The sequence below is a fragment of the Chlorocebus sabaeus genome, chromosome 9 (genome assembly GCF_047675955.1).
Source record: "Chlorocebus sabaeus isolate Y175 chromosome 9, mChlSab1.0.hap1, whole genome shotgun sequence".
Classification (NCBI taxonomy): Eukaryota; Metazoa; Chordata; class Mammalia; order Primates; family Cercopithecidae; genus Chlorocebus; species Chlorocebus sabaeus.
The window spans coordinates 100,210,378-100,230,354 of NC_132912.1; the positions used below are offsets into that span (position 1 = coordinate 100,210,378).

Genomic DNA, 19,977 nt, shown 5'->3' on the forward strand with positions numbered 1-19,977 from the left:
AGATACGCGTCAATTGGTGTTCTTTATCGTTCCGTGTAAACTCCATTTCCCAGGTTACCCCGGGACAAATCCGGGGGCGGAACTTCAGCGCTCCATGCTTGCGCCTGCGCGTGTGGTTGAGGATGGGCTGGCGGCAGGTCCGGGTCCCCTGGCTGGCGCTGCAGGCGGCGGGCCATGGTGGTTTGGATTGAGCCGGGCCCGGCCGGGGCGCCGAGTCGGAGGGGGTGGCAGTGAGCGGCGGCAGAGGCTGCGGGGCTCGGTTTGGCTGACTGGGGAGTCGGCAGGCGGCAGGTAAGGGCGAAGCCTCGGCCCTTGCTCCCCATCCTAGTCCCTTTTTCTGGGTCGGGCACTGCCCTGGGGCCTTGTCTTGAGTACGGGTTCCTGCTCTCTCCTCGCCCTGCCCTGTGGGGCTGCGCCCTCAGCCGGAGCGCACCTTCCGAGCAACCGTTACGTTCAGGGCAGGAAGGAAGGAGGTCAAGCGACCCAACTCGTCTGTTTCACAGATGTGGAACCTCAGATTCAGAGACCGGGTTTGACTTGTCCAAAATCTTCAAGATAGAGCCCAAACTAGAACCCGCGGTTTTTGACTTCCAGTCCATCGCAGTTTCACCTCGCGGCTGTCACTGAGAAATAAAACCTTTTCCCGGTTTTTGTTTTGTTTTGTTTTTGAAAAGGAGTCTCGCTCTTTGGCCAGGCTGGAGTGCAGTGGCGCGATCTCTGCGCACTGCAACCTCCGCCTCCTGGCATCAAGCGATTCTCCTGCCTCAGCCTCCCGCGCAGCTGGGACTACAGGCGCGCGCCATCACGCCCAGCTAATTTTTGTATTTTCAGTACAGACGGGGTTTCACTATGTTGGCCAGGATGGTCTCGATCTCTTGATCCGCCCACCTCGGCCTCCCAAAGGGCAGGAATTACAGGCGTGAGCCACCGCGCGCGGCCTTTTCCCGGTTTTTTAAACTGCAGCTTCCAGTCCTGCGGTCCGATCCTCTTCGCGGCCCCCCATCCCCACTTCAGTAAGCTTTCTCAGGTTGAAAAAGCCAACTCTGGTTGTGTGGGCTGGTCATCAAAAGATAAGCAGCCCCAAAATAAAGTTGCTACTCTTTTTCTTCTCAGCGTGTTACCCCAGAAGGGAGGTCTGCACGTGAATAAAATGCTACTCTTTATTGATGTCTGGTATCTCCTACTTGAGATTGCAAACATCCCGAGAGCAGCGTCCTTGTCCAGATGACATTCCCCACGACTTTGATTTCAGTTCACCTGACTTCTGATGGCTTTGCCGCCTGTCCCTCCCTGTCCCCTCAGTCGACTTTCCCCTTGGGAAACAGATGGTGACTTAGAGCCATGGGAAGAGGGAAGTGCTGTGGCCTGCAATCTCCTCCAGTCTGGTAGCAGACGACCACTATGGCCTGTGACTGTTACTGAGGGATGAGAGTACTCGGGCTTGTGCTTGGGGTGGTAGTAAAGCTGCGCTTTGCTCTGTTTCCTCCCCTGTTCACTGAGATTACCCCCTTCTTCCCTACACACATATTTTTGAATTTTGCTTTACTTCTATTTCCTGAGATGAAAAGTCTGGGCCAGGTGCGGTGGCCCGCCTGTAATCCCAGCACTTTGGGACCCTGAGGCGGGCGCATCACCTGAGGTTGGGAGTTCGAGACCAGCCTGACCTACATGGAGAAACCTCGTCTCTACTAAAAAAAATACAAAATTAGCCGGGCGTGGGGGCGCATGCCTGTAATCCCAGCTACTATGGAGGCTGAGGCAGGAGAATTGCTTGAACCCAGGAGGTGGAGGTTGTGGTGAGCCCAGATTGTGCCATTGCACTCCAGCCTGGGCAACAAGAGCAAAACTCAGTCTCAAAAAAAAAAAGAAAAAGAAAAGTTTGTATGTTCAGTTGCAGCCCACTTACTACATATATCAATTTCCTGGCATTCTGTACCCCATTAGCTAATGGAGAGAGGCCCTAGCTTCAGACTTTGTTCACCCAAATCTGTATCTGTGCATCTAGGAGCTTTCTATTTACACGGTTGGGCTGATTTCTGGTTGGGCTTGTTTTCAAAAACGACTTCTAGCTCCTAAGTGCCATGATTTTAGTAACAGTTTGTATTTCTCTCTTTATTAATCAGACAGAATGATAGCAGGAGACACTTATTTAGGGTTATCACATTGGCAGGAGTGTCCTTGTTGGTATTTGTAGGACAGATAGACATCTGGCCAGGCTTTCCACTTCTGCATCCCTCCAGGTCATTCGTTCAACAAATATTTGAGTACTTCCATGAGCCAAGTATTGTGCTATGTGCTTTATAAACATTTCATTTACACTTACCAAATACAGTTTGCCCTTCATACCTGTGAGTTTCACATCGCAGATTCAACCAACCATGGATTGGAAATACTTGGGGGCAGCCGGGCGTGGTGGCTTACGCCTATAATCCCAGCACTTTGGGAGGCCAAGGCAGGCAGATCACCTGAGGTCAGGAGTTTAAGACCAGCCTGGCCAACATTGTGAAACCCTGTCTCTATTAAAAATACAAACATTTGCTGGGGGAGGTGACGGGTGCCTGTAATCCCAGCTACTTGGGAGGCAGAGGCAGGGAGAATTGCTTGAACCCAGGAGACAGAGGTTGCAGTGAGCCGAGATCTTGCCACTGTACTTCAGCCTGGGCAACAGAGCAAGACTTCATCTCAAAAACAAACAAAAAAAGTGTTTACGGCCGGGCGCGGTGGCTCAAGCCTGTAATCCCAGCACTTTGGGAGGCCGAGGCGGGCGGATCACGAGGTCAGGAGATCGAAACCATCCTGGCTAACCCGGTGAAACCCCGTCTCTACTAAAAAATACAAAAAAAAACTAGCTGGGCGTGGTGGCGGGCGCCTGTAGTCCCAGCTGCTCGGGAGGCTGAGGCAGGAGAATGGCGTAAACCCGGGAGGCGGAGCTTGCAGTGAGCTGAGATCCGGCCACTGCACTCCAGCCTGGGTGACAGAGCGAGACTTCGCCTCAAAAAAAAAAAAAAAAAAAAAAAAAAAAAAGTGTTTATGTGTAGCATTTACTTTGTATGAGGTATTATGAGTAATCTAGAAATGATTTAAAGTATATGGGAGGATATGTATAGGTTATATGCAAATACTATACCATTTTATTTTATTTATTTATTTATTATTTTTTTTTTTTTTGAGATGGAGTCTCTCTCTGTCACCCAGGCTGGAGTGCAGTGGCCGGATCTCAGCTCACTGCAAGCTCCGCCTCCCGGGTTCACGCCATTCTCCTGCCTCAGCCTCCCGAGTAGCTGGGACTACAGGCGCCCGCCACCTCACCCAGCTAGTTTTTTTTGTATTTTGTAGTAGAGACAGGGTTTCACCGTGTTAGCCAGGATGATCTCAATCTCCTGACCTCGTGATCCGCCCGTCTCGGCCTCCCAAAGTGCTGGGATTACAGGCTTGAGCCACTGTGCCCGGTCTATGCCATTTTATAACAGATTTGAGCATCCATAGATTTTGGTATCTGAAGGGAGGACTGGAACCAATCCCTCCGCAGATGCGGGGGTTGACTGTATCTGTATAGTTACAGAATCAATAAGGGTTAGAGCTGGAAGGGACTTCAGCATTTAATCCCACTCCCTCACTGAATGTGAACACAAGGAGATTGAGTCCCAGCAGGGTTAAATGATTTGTCCAAGGCTACAGAACTGCTTAGGGACAGAATTGAACCCTAAGGAATTGGGTAAATGTAGTCCTTGAGGCAGGCATTTCCTGTAGCGCTCACGTGGTTGAGAATGATCTGAAAAGTGGAGAACAGAAGTTTTTTTTTTTAAGACTAGAAGAGGTGTGAAGTAGCATATAATTTGAGTTTATTACAAATGAGGAATGCATTGGATTTGCATGCTATTGCTACAAAAAGTATTTTGGCAAATAGGAAACTCTCCATTAGCTATAGAAAGGGAATCAACAGCAGTGTGGAGAGTCCCAAAGCCACCTAGATTTGTTGTGGGGTAATCTGTTTTGTCCCACTCTTACATTTGATTGTGGGTATCTACCACTTTAAAAATTCATGCTACAAGCCAAATCATTCCTCCAAACAATAGGGATGGAAGTTTGAGCTTGAGCTTTTTTTTTAAAATTTTTTTTGAGACGGAGTCTTACTCTGTCTCCCAGGCTGGAGTGCACTGGTGTGATCTCGGCTCACTGCAACCTCCACCTCCCGGGTTTACGCCATTCTCCTGCCTCAGGCTCCCAAGTAGCCGGGATTACAGGCATGTGCCACCGTGCCCAGCTATTTTTTTGTATTTTCAGTAGAGACAAAGTTTCACCATGTTGGCCAGGCTGGTCTCTAACTCCTGACCTCAAGGGATCCACCTGCCTCAGCCTCCCAAAGTGTTGGGAGTACAGGCGTGAGCCACCGCGCCTGGTCTTTTTTTCTCTTTTCTACACTCCCTTTAATTCTTTTAGCTTCCTAGGAGGTGACAGGAACAGACAGTTTCTTTATCTTGGTGCTGTGTAGGTCCCTACCGAATTGTGCTTTCTCCTCTGTAGACCTTTTCTGCTGAGTTCCTTTTCGCCTTAGAGCTTACAGGGCTTGTGCAAGGAGGTAATTAAGGGTTTTCTTTGAAAGCTCTTTTGTGGGGATGAGCCAGGGTGCAAGGAGAGTACAGTGCTCCAGTTACCGAATTGAAACCGTCCCTGCAGTGGAGCAGCCTCCTCCAGTTTCTGTTGGGTTTTGAGCTACCTGTTGAATAAGTCAGTAGGGTTGTCAAGGACAAAGCAGCCCTCCCTGCTGCCTCAGGGCAAAATCAGATAATTTTTTTTTCTGGTGAAAGTATTTAATCTGCAGAACTGATGAAACTGTCATCTGTTAGCGCATCTGTGTCTTCTGGTCATTGCCCAGGTAGCTGATCTCTTCCCATGGCTGCTGCATGAGGTAGAAACTGCATAGAGGAGATGGAGGCACTGGTAGAGGTGCCACAGAAGCAGTGAACTGGGAAGTCTGGTTGGGCAGCTTGGGGCCAAGGCAGCAGCTGCAGAGAAGGTTCTTGAGTGTCTAATTAGACTGGGGCAGTGGAGTCCATCAGAGAGGTCAGGCCCCCGAGGCCTTCATGAATCAACATGGAGGTCCCCTCCCATTGCTCGTGACTCCTTCCTGGGGTTTTTGGCTCAGAATACCTGGAGTTATCTTGGCTACCATTTCCTTGGGAGTGGGGCTGGTTATGGAATTGGAGACAAAGCATTTTCTGTCATGCAAGGGGTAGCTGGCTGTCCTGACAGGAGACAGGGAATGTCATGCTACCAGGTTGAGTCGGCTAGCCTGTGACGTCAGCCCAGAGGGAATAGGAAGGAAGAGTATCTTTTGCCAAGACTTAAATAGCACCAGGGAATATCTCGGTGCAGGATCCACATTCTATGTACTCGTTCCTCCACTGGCTGTTCTTTGGTGAGGAGTAATCGTCTGAAGGTAGGTTGATGCGCCAACGCAGTCAGGAAGCCCCGGCGATCTCTGCTACAGTGGCCATGCCCAGAGACACAGTGGGCAGCTTTGTCCATGTTGGCCACACTCCACCCAAAGGTCTGTCTACACAGACAATTCCTAAGACTGCTTTGGTTTGGAGCGGCCTTTCTCACCCCTTCCCTGTGGCCTGTTGCTTTAGGTGTGCATCACCTTGGATTTGCTATGCAACCGTGTGGTGTAATATAAGTACGATTTCTGCAGGCTCAGAACCGTCAGTCTTACCCCCTTAATCTGGTTGGAACATGGGCACTGTCCGTAGAAAAACGAAGTAACCTTCCTACTTCTCATAGTTGGTGACTGGCCTAGCTGGGTCTTAGTCTCAGGTCTTTGCCCTCCCAGTGAGTACTCTAGGCCTTCCCACTAGCGGGTTGGGGAGGGAGGGCTCAGACTAGATCCTCACAATGGTGTGCTCTCCTAGGAACCATGCGAGGCCAGCGGAGCCTGCTGCTGGGCCCGGCCCGCCTCTGCCTCCGCCTGCTTCTGCTGCTGGGCTACAGGCGCCGCTGTCCACCTCTGCTCCGGGGTCTAGTACAGCGCTGGCGCTATGGCAAGGTCTGCCTGCGCTCCCTGCTCTACAACTCCTTTGGGGGCAGTGACACCGCTGTCGACGCTGCCTTTGAGCCTGTCTACTGGCTGGTAGACAATGTGATCCGCTGGTTTGGAGTGGTGAGTGATGTCCAGGGAGCAGGAAAAGGGGTATTGTGGGGAGCAGAGGGACATGGCTCTGACAGACCTAACCCAGGTTTTGGAGGCCGGCCCCCACCCCTAGGGAAACTCTGAGTCTGCTTTGGGCATAGCTCTTGCGCCATGTCTCCCTGACCTTGCTGGTGTTGGCAGGTGTTCGTAGTCCTGGTGATCGTGCTGACAGGCTCCATTGTGGCTATCGCCTACCTATGTGTCCTGCCTCTCATCCTCCGAACCTACTCAGTGCCACGACTCTGCTGGCATTTCTTCTATAGCCACTGGAATCTGATCCTGATTGTCTTCCACTACTACCAGGCCATCACCACTCCGCCTGGGTACCCACCCCAGGTGGGTCCTCACAGGGGCACTGGGGGAAGTTGCTGGCTATGGGACCTGGTCCCAGGAATGGGGAGAGTACCTTGGTATATTTTGAGAGACAGAACTGGTGCTGCCACAGTTATGCTCTCCCTTCACCCAGGGCAGGAATGATATCGCCACGGTCTCCATCTGTAAGAAGTGCATTTACCCCAAGCCAGCCCGAACACACCACTGCAGCATCTGCAACAGGTGGGTCTTAGCTTTGCTCTCTGGGAATCCCAGCTGTGGTCCTTCTGCTGTAGCCCTAGGGCAAAACCTCACCTTGACTTTGCTAAGACATGGGTGAAGCACCCATCATGTCCTAGGCGATGTGCCCTCTTCTCCTGACACCTCATCCTTACGATGGTCCTGTGAGTTAGGCATTATTACCACTTGTGAAAACTGAGGTTTGGAGAGATGAGTTACCTTGTCCAATATCTTATAGCTATTAAACTGCAGAGCTGGGTTTGAAGTAAGGCCTGGCTGTCTTCAAAGTCTGTGCCCTTTCCACCTCAGCAGGATGATGTCAGCATTGGCACTGACATCTCAAGAACTTTGGCCACCGTAACAGAGCCTGTGTCCCTTCCTCACAGGTGTGTGCTGAAGATGGATCACCACTGCCGTATCCTTTTGCTTCCTCTTCTGCCTGAGGCCTTCCTTAGCTCCAGAGTACTGTACAGGGTTAATGACCACCATTTTAGCATCACCCTGCAGAGAACACTGGAGTTGAGGAGTTGTGGGGGCTGACCATCTCCTGGGGGAGCAGGAAGCTCACACTCTAGGACAGATCTTCTTGGAGCAAGGAATCTTTTAACAGCTCTTTCTTTTCTAAACTCTCATGCTAACAGCTATTGGATGGAAAGAGATGTTTGAGCTTCTGTGGTTGTTCACTGGGTACGCCAGATAGAACCATGGGTCCCCATCTGCTGTTCCACACAGATGTTTGGCTAACTCCAGCTAGGCTGAAATATTGGCAGATTCATTTTAGTAAAGGATTTCAGTTTCTGTGACTTCCTGGTGGGACCTGAATGCTCTGAAAAGCTTTCAGCACTTCTACTTCAACCTTGGGTGTAAAGTCTTGTATTTTCCTGCCTTTGGAAAGTAGTTCTGAGTGACTGGAAGCCTGAGGCTTGGGTGATGTTGTCACGAACCAGGGATGAATCCGAGGGGCCTGGACACCGCCTGAAATTGTGTTTGATTCTAGTCCTTAATCATTTCCCAACCAGCCTGGCTAAACAATTGTGTGGGCCACTATAACCATCGATACTTCTTCTCGTTCTGCTTTTTCATGACTCTGGGCTGTGTCTACTGCAGCTATGGAAGTTGGGACCTTTTCCGGGAGGCTTATGCTGCCATTGAGGTGAGCTCGTTGTCAGGAATAGGGCAGCTCGGTAGTGCAGAACTTTGGGATATAAAACCTGTCCCTAAGGAATGGGGTGGTAGCACCCCATCCTAGAGGCGTGAGAGTATAACCAGCACTGTTTTCCATCCCCTTAGAAAATGAAACAGCTCGACAAGAACAAACTACAGGCGGTTGCCAACCAGGTGGGCTGTCCCCACCCCACTGCCTCCTGCTGCTCAGGCCTGGGGGCATAGAGTTGCTCAGGCAACTGGGGCCGACCTGCCCATTTAGTTGTAGAGGCTGCTGAGAGGCCACTCTAGACCAGATCAGGAGTGTTCAGGCAGACTGGCTGTGGTGGGTAAACTAAGTGACCTACAGGCAAGCTGGAAGTTCCTGGTATTTGACAGTTTTGGCTATCTATCCCGTCATCACCTCTCTTCGGCCCAGCAAGCAATCTGCCCTGGTGACGGCCTGAGCAGCAAGGAGTCTATGTTAGTCTGTGTAATGGGGTTCCAGGGGACAGAGATCAGGCTGAGCCAGTCTGATCATCCCTTGCACCTGGTCTATCTACATCTGGATCATCCCTGTCCCCCAGTACCTTTTAGGACTCCTTAATCTGCTGAGCCCATCTTGGGCCCATCTTGATTGTATTTCTGCTGCCCTTTTACAGTCCCTAGTGGTTCTCCTCACTCCAGTCAGTCCATTCTGGGTATGGTCTGGTCTCCTCTCTTGGGGATGCAGCCACGCAGTGAAGGAGTTCTGGCTGGGGATTGGAGTGGCTTCCCCTGGAGCCCCATCTGTGTTGTCACTCTAAAGGCCCAGGGTCAGCTCCTTCTGTGCTTCACCATCCTGTCCAGACCCTGCTCTGCTGCCCAGTGTTTGTCCATGTGGTGATGCCGCTGGGCTTGGTCCACCCATCTTCGCTGCTACCCTGACTCCTCTGTGGCTTTACCCCGTTTTCTCTGCCTGGGTTTGGATCACTTCCTGCCTATAGGTGCTGGGGCAGTTGCTGGAGACCCACAGAGCAAATGAGCCAGCTTTGCTGTTTTCTTTTTCTAGACTTATCACCAGACCCCACCACCCATCTTCTCCTTTCGAGAAAGGATGACTCACAAGAGTCTTGTCTACCTCTGGTTCCTGTGCAGGTATTTAATTTTGATAGTTTTAAGGGAGGGGAAGCTTCAGAAAAAAAGTTTTTTAGGTGCCCACATGCAGGCAGAAACCCATTCCTAAGTGAACTGCTACTGTTTTAGTCTAATTTAGGTTGGCAAAGAGCCAGCACTTTTCTAAAGCATTTCGGGGCAGGGAGCACTGAGGATATTGGCATTGCTTATTACTAAGCACATGGTACAAGTATATGCTTGATATGTAACCAAAGTAAGTTAAACTCCTTATTTATAGATGAGGAAAACTGAAAATTGGGGGCTAAGGGGCGGTGAAGTGACTTGTTCTATGATACACAGCTAGTAGGAATAGTAGCACTGGAATTTGAATTTCTTGCTATCCCATTCCAACCTTGGGTGCTTTTACTACCTCCCACTATCTCCCAAGCATGGGTATTTTAGGAAATATAGAACATTTTCTCAGTAATACAGACTTCTCTACTCTCCTTTCTGCATACTCTCTTATTTTCCTTTAACAACAACAACAGAGATGGAGTCTTGCTATGTTGCCCATGCTAGACTCAAATGATCTTCCTATCTCAGCCTCCCGAGTTGCTGGGACTACTAGGCATGAGCTACTATGCCTGGCTTCACATCATTTATTCTTAGGCCACTTTGATGCTTTTTCATTGATGCTCTTTATAGACATAATGAAGTAAAAGTTTATCTAGGATATATGCTGGGAGGTAAGGAAGACTTAGGTAGAGAGGTTACAAGCCAGTTGTTATTGCTTAGCTCAATTTCAGACATACTTCCTCCAGCCCTCTCTAAACTACCCACCAGTCTTCGCCCCTCTTTTCTTAGTTCTGTGGCACTTGCCCTGGGTGCCCTAACTGTATGGCATGCTGTTCTCATCAGTCGAGGTGAGACTAGCATCGAAAGGCACATCAACAAGAAGGAGAGACGTCGGCTACAGGCCAAGGGCAGAGTGAGTAGGGTTAAAGGCTCGGGGTGGGTAGGTGGGTAACTGAACCTGCTCTCCTGTAAACAGGCCATGGGCAGGGCTGACTAGGGCAAGCATTGTAAAAGGCCAGAACTACTCTACCTGAGCTTTAGCTTAGCCAGTTTAGTCTCAAAAATTAGAAGTTCAAAGAAACATGTGTTTTTCTTGGCTCCAGGTATTTAGGAATCCTTACAACTACGGCTGCTTGGACAACTGGAAGGTATTCCTGGGTGTGGACACAGGAAGGTAATGTAAGACACAGACTAATGCGGTCCAACAGAATGCTGTGATGAGAAAGATGTTCTGTGCCTGTGAGCACTTGGAATATGGCTAGTGGCTACTGTGTTAGCACAGTTCTAGACTCTATGAATAGAGATCATTGTTCATTTGAACCTAAGAGGCTTGAGGCCAACACTGTGTGGTTTTAAGTAACAGATAAGGCTTCAACATGACTACAGTAGAATCCTAGGAAAGCTGTGCTTAGGAAGGGGCCTCTGGTTGTAGGATGCGGTGGCCACCAGTCACCTCTCACTTGGAGAGCAGTGTCTAGAGTTCAAGCCGATAATTTGTGAGATGAAAATAATCTGTCACAGAGGCCCTAAGACAGTAATTGGAGCTACCTCTCAGCCCAAGACAAGGGGAACAATTTTTCTTTTTTTTTTTTTTTTTGAGACGGAGTCTTGCTCTGTTGCCCAGGCTGGAGTGCAGTGGCGCGATCTCGGCTCACTGCAAGCTCCGCCTCTGGGGTTCACGCCATTCTCCTGCCTCAGCCTCCCAAGTAGCTGGGACTACAGGCGCCCGCCACCACACCTGGCTAATTTTTGTTTTGTATTTTCAGTAGAGATGGGGTTTCACCATGTTAGCCAGGATGGTCTCAATCTGACCTCGTGATCCGCCCGCCTCGGCCTCGCAAAGTGCTGGGATTACAGGTGTGAGCCACCGCGCCTGGCTGGGGAAACAATTTTTCAAATGGCAGTTACTGAGGCGATAACAATTAGATGAGCAGACATGTCTTCCCTCCACCTTTTCCCATGTACATGACACTCCTATCACTGTGCTTAAAGTGGACCTTTAGAAGTTGAGCTCGAAACCTCAAAAGGCCTTCAAGGCACCAAAAGGTACATTTGTTGGATAAAATTGGGCAGAAAAAATTAGAACTTTTGTTACTTTCGTGATTGACATCAAGGTAGCTTCAGGATACCTTGATGTATGCTTGTTAAGGAATGATGATCGGGAAGGACCAAGAATTCTTGGAACTCAGAGACATTTCTCTCTTTTCTTCTAGGCATTGGCTTACTCGGGTGCTCTTACCTTCTAGTCACCTGCCCCATGGGAATGGAATGAACTGGGAGCCCCCTCCCTGGGTGACTGCTCACTCAGCCTCTGTGATGGCAGTGTGAGCTAGACTATGTCAGCCACGACTTGAGCACTCATTCTGCTTCCTATGTTATTTCAAGGGCCTCCAAGGGCAACTTTTCTTGGAATCCTTGATCAAAAAGAGCCAGTGGGCCTGCTTTAGGGTACCATGCAGGACAATTCAAGGACCAGCCTTTTTGCCACTGCAGAAGAAAGACACAATATGGAGAAATCTTAGGACTGACATCCCTTTACTCAGGCAAACAGAAGTTCCAACCCCAGACTAGGGGTCAGGCAGCTAGCTACCTACCTTGCCCAGTGCTGACCAGGACCTCCTCCAGGATACAGCACTGGAGTTGGCCACCACCTCTCCTACTTGCTGTCTGAAAAAACACCTGACTAGTACAGCTGAGATCTTGGCTTCTCAACAGGGCAAAGATACCAGACCTGCTGCTGAGGTCACTGCCACTTCTCACATGCTGCTGAAGGGAACAAAAATAAAGGTATTCGATTTTTAAAGATATGTAGCTTCTCACTCTCTGCCTCACAATAGGGCAGGGAAGGGGAAAGTCAGGGTCAAAACCTAGTGAGTAGGTGTTCTGGTCATGCCTCCTTTTTGTTTTTGGAGACGGAGTCTCTCTGTCTCCTAGACTGGAGTGCAGGGGTGCGATCTCGACTCAGTGCAACCTCTGCCTCCCAGTTTCAAGTGATTCTTGTGTCTCAGCCTCTCAAGTAGCTGTGATTAAAGGCGTGTGCCACCATGTCTAATTTTTGTATTTTTAGTAGAGATGGGGTTTCACCCTGTTGGCCAGTCTGGTCTTGAATTCCTGACCTCCAGTGATCCATGCGCCTCAGCCTCCCCAAATGCTGGGATTATAGGCATCGGCCACCATGCCCAATCTAATTTTTTAAAAAATTATTTGTAGAAACAGGTTCTTGCTGTATTGCCAGGGCTAGTCTGAAACTCCTAGCCTCAAGCGATCAGCCTGCCTCAGCCTCCTAAGGTGTTGGGCTTACAGGCCAGTCCCTGTCATTGTTCCTCCAGCTTGGTGCAATGGCTCCTCGGGTTATATGAAGCATATGTGGGGTGGGGGAAATACCTGACAGCCCCTTAACAAAAGAAATCTTTATTCTTCAGCAGGTACACACGTCTGCCAGCCCTAGTCCTCAGGGCCACACTCATATGCACTCACCCCTCAGCAGCATATCGCCCCTTTTCTGACATACCAATGCAAGAGACCCAGGACCCTAGATCTTTCTTCAAACACAAGTGTCTCACACACACTTATTTCACAAATCCACTAGAAATCTGGACTCTTATGTTCCTTGTACAGCCATGCAACAGAGGCCTAGCATTTGTGCTGTGTCTGTGGGAAAGGCAGTCAGAGGCCAGTGGTTTCCCTGCTTTGGGGATGATGGCTCGATAGTAATTCCAGGTTAGATTGTCAGAACAGTCTAGGCCAGGACTGAGGGCTCAGCTGCCAGGACTCCCCAGCAGAAACCTGTAGGCAGAAAGAAAGTTGGCGGCATTAGTGGTGAGGCTCATTTTGGTCCCATCTCTCCCCATGACCTAGAAACTCACCATTCCCCCCTGGCTGACACTGCTTCCTTGCGCACCAATCTCTTCTTGTCATCCAGGGGTTTGGCTAAGGCCCGGATCACCTGTGGTTTGTACGGCAGCAGCTGTGGAGTCAGAGGATATAGAGGATATAATCAAACTTGCTCATCCAAGGCAGCTGAAAGTACCGCTTTTTTGATTCTGTACAACTAATATTCTGAGGAAAGCAAAACATCTTTAGCGATTCCAAGGGATGTTAAGTGGCAGGATGACCATTCTGTTACCTTCTGGGCCCAAGGAAAAGAATCCTTGGGCCCAGAATTACAAGATCTGTACCTTGTAATTCAGATCTCAATTACACAGCAGGGTGGCCAAGCCCACTTGACTAAGGCAAAAAGGTACTTACGTGTCTCTTCTGAGACGTTCCCAGGCTAAGGAGAGACACCTGAGGTACTTACCACAGGGGTGGGCAGGCGAGTGAGAGCATGCATGCATTGCAGTGCGGCGATACGGACAGCCTGGAACACAACCACAAGGAGGTGAGAGCATGCCCAGGGAGAGATGCTGGTGCCTAAAAGAGTTGCTGGGGCTCAACGCACCATGGAAGGGCTAGAGCTGAGGTTCAGAAACTTGGTGACGAGGGTGTCCACGTGAAGACTCATGACTTGGGGTGCTTCCAGTAGAAGAGGCTGAAGGCAGCTGAGGGTGGAGAGCTGTACCACACAGTCAGGGCAGGACAGGGCCTCCAGCAGCAAGGAAAGAAGCTAAGGGGCAATGGGCAAGGTGGGGGATGGCCACATTGTGAAGATCCTGGTTCTTGTCCCCTCCTCTTTCTAGCCCCATCTGAGGAAGAATAGCTTTGTCCTTTGCTGAGAAGCTCTGCCTGCAGGACTTACCGTGGGCAGCTCTGGCAAGAGCACAGGCTTGGGCAGCCTGTTAAGTACATGAGAAAGACCCTTCAAGTAGTTTGGCTTCACATCTGTAAAAAATGGAAAGGCTTAGAACAGAAATTGGACTTCGATACATAGCTTGAGAATTCAATCCCGATCTGTGATGAGGCTGAGACATCAGCCTACAAAGGGGTGAAAAAGTCCTTCACGCTCAGAATAAGCAAGATACACCCATCAAAGGAAGAAGTGGGACAAGAATCTAGAAGTTTAGTCTTCTAGGCACAGACCACAATATAGCTCTAAAGAAGCAAGTGGCTCCTAAATTATCTTGGGGAATGTGGCCAAGCAAAGGAGAGGTGTGTATATGTGGGGCCTTTCTTTCAGACTCCTCACCTTGGGGAGCAGCATGGAAGCCCTGGACCAAAGCAGGCACATTATCCGTGAAGAACCGCTGGCGGAACATGATCCGCACTTCAGCATGGCCAGCACGAGTCAACACATCAGTGCAGTCAGACATGAGCAAAGAGAAGCCATCAGCTGCTGCTGGACCTAATTCTGGGTCATTCAGGAGGTCCATGAGCTGGAGAAAAAAGAGCCTTTGAGGTACATCAGGGAAGAAGAATCTTAAGTGCCAAAGATGAGAATGGGGCTGGGTGTGGTGGCTCATGCCTGTAATCCTAGCACTTTGGGAGGCCAAGGCAGGTGGACTGCTTGAGCCTAGGAGTCTGGGCAATATGGCCAGACCCAGTTCTTACAAAAAATACAAAAATTAGCTGGGTGTGGTGGGGTGCCCCTGTAGTCCCAGCTACTTGGGAGGCTGAAGTGGGAGGATCACTGAGCCTACGGAGGTTGAGGCTGGAGTGAGCTGTGATCGCACCACTGCACTCCAGCCTGGGCAACAGAGTGAGACCCTGTCTCAAAAAAAAAAAAAACCCCACACAGAGGACGATGGAAGTCCTTGGGAGGAATAGGAGCAACAAGAAAGTTTGTTTAGGTCCTGGGTTCTCCTGTCTCCAGAAAGGACGTACCCGGGCTGTAAGGCAGGAGCTGAGAGGATGGTATCTGAGCACTAGGGCCTTTGTTACCTGTAATTGGAGACAGAGAGAGCAATTGGGGAATGACACTCAAACCCCAGAACCCAGAGACATAGATGTTTATAGTTTAGGGTCAAACAGGGACATTTTATTTAACCAGACTAACCGCCTCTCTGTCTAAACAGACTCTACTCCAACTCCTTACCCAGAGAAGAAGAGTGAAGGCCTGACTACGACAGGGCCCAGAGCCCAGGCCAGCCTCCACTTTGTCCACAGCCAGCTGTAGGAATTCATCCAGCTGTTGCCCTAAAAAGGAGAGGAAATGGTGACATAAAGGCTACACATTTTCCCTTTAACAATGAAGGATGCAAATCACTTAAGTGCAGAGCTCCCTGAGAAGCTGTTAGAAAGGGAAAATACCATTTTTGCCTGTGGACAAAATGATTGGACACCTGCATAAGAGCCTGGTATTCTCATAATACAGAGGTGCTGCCATTTGAAAAGAGAAGGTTGTCACTAGCCCCACTGTAGGGAGTAGGATGGCAGAACTAGATTCTTTGTGCTCCCTTCTCTTCTTAGGTACTATAAAGCTCTGCCCAACAGTGGTCTTGATGCTTTTCCCACAGGCAGTCCCAGGACAGTGCTTGAGCAGTTGAAGCCCTATTAATGTTATTAGCAAGCTCCTTTTAAAAAGAGAATGAGGACTGAGCTATAAGATTTCACAGGTAGTTGATTGTGGGAGGCTCCTTACAGTCTGATCTCAGTACCTGCAGGGTGCTTGTTGAGGAGTCCTGCAAAGCACTTGGCAGCAGCGGTAGAAGAAAAGGGGCAGCTGTGGCAGCAGCTCAGTTCCAAAAGCTCCCGCATGAGTTGGTTCAGCTGAGGGATTTCCACCTACAGAAAACCTGGCCATGTAATGGACCCAGAGAACACCTGAACTCCAAGAGAACCAGTACACAGTGGCAGCAGGGACCGGGATGGATAAGAACTAACTCCTCTGGTGGGGGGAGTAAAAGATCAGCTTAGCCTGTGGCAAATTTCAACCCAAAGTCACCTGGGATCCATTTCCCCTTGTCAAGGTTAAATAACGGTACTTCCCAAATGTGCTCACTTACATTTCGAGGCAGGGAGCAGACAAAGGCCATAAGCAGTGCAATCAGCCGCCTCTGCCCCGAGGCGTCATCCTATAAAGGAAGCAGAGCCTGATCAAGCCTGCCAGCAATAGGCTTGTCTGCCCCTCTACCCATTCCAGATTAGCCCTAAAAAAACCAGCTTGAAGGATGTAAGTTCTAAGACCGTCACCTGGAATGGCTGGAATCGGCTCGGGAAGCTGTTTTCAGGCAGAAAGGAGACGTTGCCATCCAAGAAGAGGGGCACAATGTGTGTGACACTCTGGGCAGCTAACCTGGGGACAGAGTACTAGGTATGACCAAGGAGCTAGGATTCTAAAGCAGCCCTCTCCTCCACAGACATGCTTTTCAACCTGGGGTTCAAATTAGGATCACCAAGTCAATGGGACATGCCCTGATCATTCATGCATTGAACAAATACTAATTTGGCACATATTATGTGCCAGTAATCATTTCTATTCAGGTTCCCATCTGGGAAGTCAAGGTATGTTTTAAAATGCCCTACAGGTAATTCTTTTTTTTTTTTTTTTTTTTTTTGAGACGGAGTCTTGCTCTGTCGCCCGGGCTGGAGTGCAGTGGCCGGATCTCAGCTCACTGCAAGCTCCGCCTCCCGGGTTCATGCCATTCTCCGGCCTCAGCCTCCCGAGTAGCTGGGACTACAGGCGCCCGCCACTACGCCCGGCTAGTTTTTTGTGTTTTTAGTAGAGACGGGGTTTCACTGTGTTAGCCAGGATGGTCTCGATCTCCTGACCTCGTGATCCGCCCGTCTCGGCCTCCCAAAGTGCTGGGATTACAGGCTTGAGCCACCGCGCCCGGCCCCTACAGGTAATTCTTAAGTCCATCTGCAGCTAAGAACCACTGGTCCGTGGCTTCCCACCCTCATAGTCCATGATGCTAAGAGCCCCTTCCTTTTGTTTTGTCAGCATAACTTACAAGACAATTAACTGCACCCACATTTACATACAGGTAAAAGGACAGCTGACAACGCAGCTACCTGTTGCTTCTTCCCAAGAATGCTATCCTCCCTGGGTTCAGGCCACATCCATGATTATACTTACTCAGGGCTCAGGTGGGTGGTAGCAGTGCCAATGACAGACACCATGGCAGCCAACACCTCATCCTCCAACAGTACTTTTTTCAGAACTGAGGGCTCCTTCTCTGCAAAACATACATATGCACACAATCACAAGACCATGACGGGTTCAAGAAATGGATGATTGGGTTCTGTCACCATCACTGACTCTGGGGCTTGACTCTAGCCATGACAGCAGTTCTTAATCTGGCCTCTGGTAGTGCTGTAGTCCTGAGAACCAGCAGGGCACTAGAAACAGGAGTGGTCTGACCTGGGGCCACAGAGCGCTCTTGAGAACTCAGCACAGTCCTTAGACTAAGCCAATAGTGGGAAAGACAGATAGCTCAGATGAACATTCTTAACGTAAGAAATAGAAATGTTGTCCCTGGTGTCCATGGAGATGCAAAGAAAAAAAAAACAGTAATGTTGGTTTCTGAAAAAATTAAAAACATGCATTTATCTTCATGAGTCCTTATTATTTATAGCAACTATCATATACTGAGTACTTCCTCTGTGGCAGGTACTACACACTATCTTATTTAGTCCTTACCAACTACCCTGTGAAACAGTTTTTCTTTTTCTTTTTTTTTTTTTTTTGAGACAGGAACAGGATCTCGCTCTGTCACCCAGGCTTTAGTGCAGAGGCACAATCATGGCTCACTGTAGCCTTGAACTCCTGGGCTCAGGTTATCCTCCCACCTCAGCCTCTTGAGCAGCTGGGACTATAGGTATGCACCACTATGCCTATTTGTAGGAACAGGGTCCCCTGTGTTGCCCAGGTTGGTCTCAAAACTCCTGGACTCAAGTGATCCTCCTATCTTGGCCTCCTGAAGTGCTGGGATTACAGGTGTGAACCATGGCGCCAGCCTAGACGGTACTCTCTTTCCTTACAAGTGAGGAAATTGAGGCTTGGAAAGGCTGAATATCTTCACCTAAATTAGCATGCGGTAGAGCTGAGGCTGAAACCCAACCAGGTGGGCTTGACTCCAGAGTCCAATTCTAAGTAAACTAATCACATAGCACTTCAAGGGGAAAAGGTGTGCATTCTTTTGAATGTTGCTAACACTAGTAGATTTTGGTTCCTGCCATTGGTCAGGGTGGCACCCTTTGCTATGAAATGAAATCTCACTCTGAGGACAAAGGATTCAAAATAAACCTCTGATGATACAAAACACATTACCAATACCTAGAGGGTGGCACTGGTGTTCAACACCAGCAGAGGGCAGAGTTCCCAAAGGCCAGGAAGGAGAGGTGGAAAGTTACCTGGCATAGAGGCCTGCACAGCCAAGGCAAGCAGGCAAGGTATAGCTGTCTGGTGGAAATACCAGCAGCTCTCAGGGTCCTGCTGACATTTTTCTGCCATCTGTTTGAGGCTCTGACAGACAGCAATAACGTCACTGGATTGTGCAACCATATTCCCTGTTGGTGAGAAAGTGTTCTCTGTAAGGTTTTCTTAAAAGCACTTTCAGGTATTTCCAATACACAGCAGATGAGAAGAACAAAGATGAGTGAAGAGACCAAGAGTGCCTTATTAAAAAGCTGAGTCACTTTATTCTCCTGGCTGTTCTTTCTGATCTATTCAGACTTCATAGTTGAGACTTGCTCTGTCCCAGGCTCTGCAGCAGAAACACTTGTATATATTCTCCCCTTATTTTTCGTAACAACCCTAGAAGTATAATTTCCCTCACTCTATAGAGAAGGACATGCAGGCACAATAAAATAAATGATCAGTGGCTTTTCCAGGGTCACAGGAAGTGCAAAGTCAGGAATCAAGCCCAAGTTATAATCCAAGTCTAGTATTCATTCTACTATGTAACAGCTGCTGGATCAACCACGGTAGGCCTGAATCGACCCACAGGGCAGGCTGCTGTCACTTTTGCCTTGGAGCAGTGCTTCTCAAACTCAACGGTCTCTGAGTTACCAGGGGACACTGTTAAAATGCAGATTCTGATCAGTGAGGGCCTGAGATTCTGCACTTAAAACAAGCTCCCAGATGACGCCCATGCTGCTGGTTAACAGACCATCTTTTGAGCACCATGGCCTTAGGGTGATGCCTCTCAATTGTGCCCCACATGAAAATTACCTACTCTTTTTTTTTTTTTTTTTTTGAGACAGGGCTTTACTCCTGTTGCCCAGGTCAGGCTGGAGTGCAATGAAGTGATCTCGGCTTGCTCCAACCTGCACCTCCCGGGCTCAAAGTGATTCTCCCACCTTAGCCTCCCAAGTAGCTGAGACTACAGGTGCATGCTACTGCTCCTGGCTAATTTTTGTATTTTTTGTAGAGATGGGGTTTCGCCATGTTGCACAGGCTGGTCAGGTCTCAAACTCCTGAGCTCAAGTGATCCATCAGCTTTGGCCTCCCAAAGTGCTGGGATTACAGGCGTAAGCCACCACACCTGGCCTGGCACCTTTTTTTTTTTTTTTTTGGATAGGGAGTTTCACCCTGTCTGCCCAGGCTGGAGTGCAACATCACGATCTTGGCACACTGCAAACTCCGCCTCCAGGGTTCAAATGATTATCCTGCCTCAGCCTCCGGAGTAGCTGGGATTACAGGCGCCTGTCACCACACCCAGATAATTGTTAGTAGAGACGGGGTTGCACCATGTTGGCCAGGCTGGTCTCCAACTCCTGACCTTGTGATCTGCCCGCCTCAGCTTCCCAAAGTGCTGGGATTACAGGCGTGAGGCACTATGCCCGGCCCTTTTTTTCTTTTGAGACAGTTTCACTCTATTGCTCAGGCTGGCCAGGCTGGAGTGTAGTGGTGCAATCTCAGGTCACTGCAACCTCCGCCTCCCAGGTTTAAGAGATTCTCCTGCCTCAGCCTCCCTAGTAGCTGGGATTACAGGCGCATGCCACCATGCCCAGCTAATTTTTTTGTATTTTTAGTAAAGACGGGGTTTCTCCATGTTGGCTAAGTTGGTCTCAAATTCCTGACCTCAAGTGATTCACTGGCC

General features: G+C 49.4%; 2 protein-coding genes across 17 annotated transcripts in view; one reads left to right on the top strand and one right to left on the bottom strand.

Moving 5' to 3' along the window:
- The first annotated feature begins 103 nt into the window (after positions 1-103).
- ZDHHC16 (zDHHC palmitoyltransferase 16) lies at positions 104-17,488 on the top strand. Of its 9 annotated transcripts, XR_012094029.1 has the most exons (13): positions 104-291; positions 5,913-6,160; positions 6,332-6,526; positions 6,657-6,745; positions 7,129-7,157; positions 7,762-7,895; positions 8,033-8,080; positions 8,937-9,022; positions 9,824-9,968; positions 10,159-10,229; positions 11,269-11,842; positions 15,007-16,458; positions 16,777-17,488. XR_012094029.1 is itself a non-coding variant. In XM_007963739.3 (11 exons), exons 2-11 carry the CDS (start codon positions 5,918-5,920, stop codon positions 11,381-11,383), a joined length of 1,155 nt encoding a protein of 384 aa, XP_007961930.1. In that variant the 5' UTR covers positions 104-291; positions 5,913-5,917; the 3' UTR covers positions 11,384-11,862. The 9 variants fall into 9 exon arrangements, 8 of the variants coding, with proteins under 8 accessions (XP_007961930.1, XP_007961931.1, XP_007961934.1 ...); XM_007963739.3 differs by lacking the exons at positions 15,007-16,458; positions 16,777-17,488 and having other exon boundaries at positions 11,269-11,862; XM_007963740.3 differs by lacking the exons at positions 15,007-16,458; positions 16,777-17,488 and having other exon boundaries at positions 9,845-9,968; positions 11,269-11,862.
- Positions 12,451-19,977, bottom strand: part of MMS19 (MMS19 homolog, cytosolic iron-sulfur assembly component) — a 41,429-nt gene continuing 33,902 nt past the window's right edge. For all 8 annotated transcript variants that reach the window (XM_007963738.3, XM_007963737.3, XM_038009402.2 and 5 more), the window contains 13 exons: positions 18,287-18,442; positions 17,010-17,109; positions 16,124-16,226; positions 15,937-16,005; positions 15,589-15,715; positions 15,027-15,127; positions 14,816-14,872; positions 14,181-14,367; positions 13,794-13,876; positions 13,497-13,661; positions 13,356-13,415; positions 12,922-13,022; positions 12,451-12,841 (listed from right to left, as the gene is read on the bottom strand). In XM_007963738.3, the coding sequence (XP_007961929.3) occupies positions 12,814-12,841; positions 12,922-13,022; positions 13,356-13,415; positions 13,497-13,661; positions 13,794-13,876; positions 14,181-14,367; positions 14,816-14,872; positions 15,027-15,127; positions 15,589-15,715; positions 15,937-16,005; positions 16,124-16,226; positions 17,010-17,109; positions 18,287-18,442 (1,337 nt within the window). In that variant the 3' untranslated portion in view covers positions 12,451-12,813. The remainder of the gene's footprint in view (positions 12,842-12,921; positions 13,023-13,355; positions 13,416-13,496; positions 13,662-13,793; positions 13,877-14,180; positions 14,368-14,815; positions 14,873-15,026; positions 15,128-15,588; positions 15,716-15,936; positions 16,006-16,123; positions 16,227-17,009; positions 17,110-18,286; positions 18,443-19,977) is intronic.

Bases quoted from the DNA above. Each gene is read 5' to 3' on its own strand.
- ZDHHC16 (XM_007963739.3), top strand. From the start codon at position 5,918: ATGCGAGGCCAGCGGAGCCTGCTGCTGGGCCCGGCCCGCCTCTGCCTC. The intron at 7,896-8,032 runs GTGAGCTCGTTG...CCATCCCCTTAG, and splicing joins AGGCTTATGCTGCCATTGAG to AAAATGAAACAGCTCGACAA. The intron at 9,969-10,158 runs GTGAGTAGGGTT...TCTTGGCTCCAG, and splicing joins GGCTACAGGCCAAGGGCAGA to GTATTTAGGAATCCTTACAA.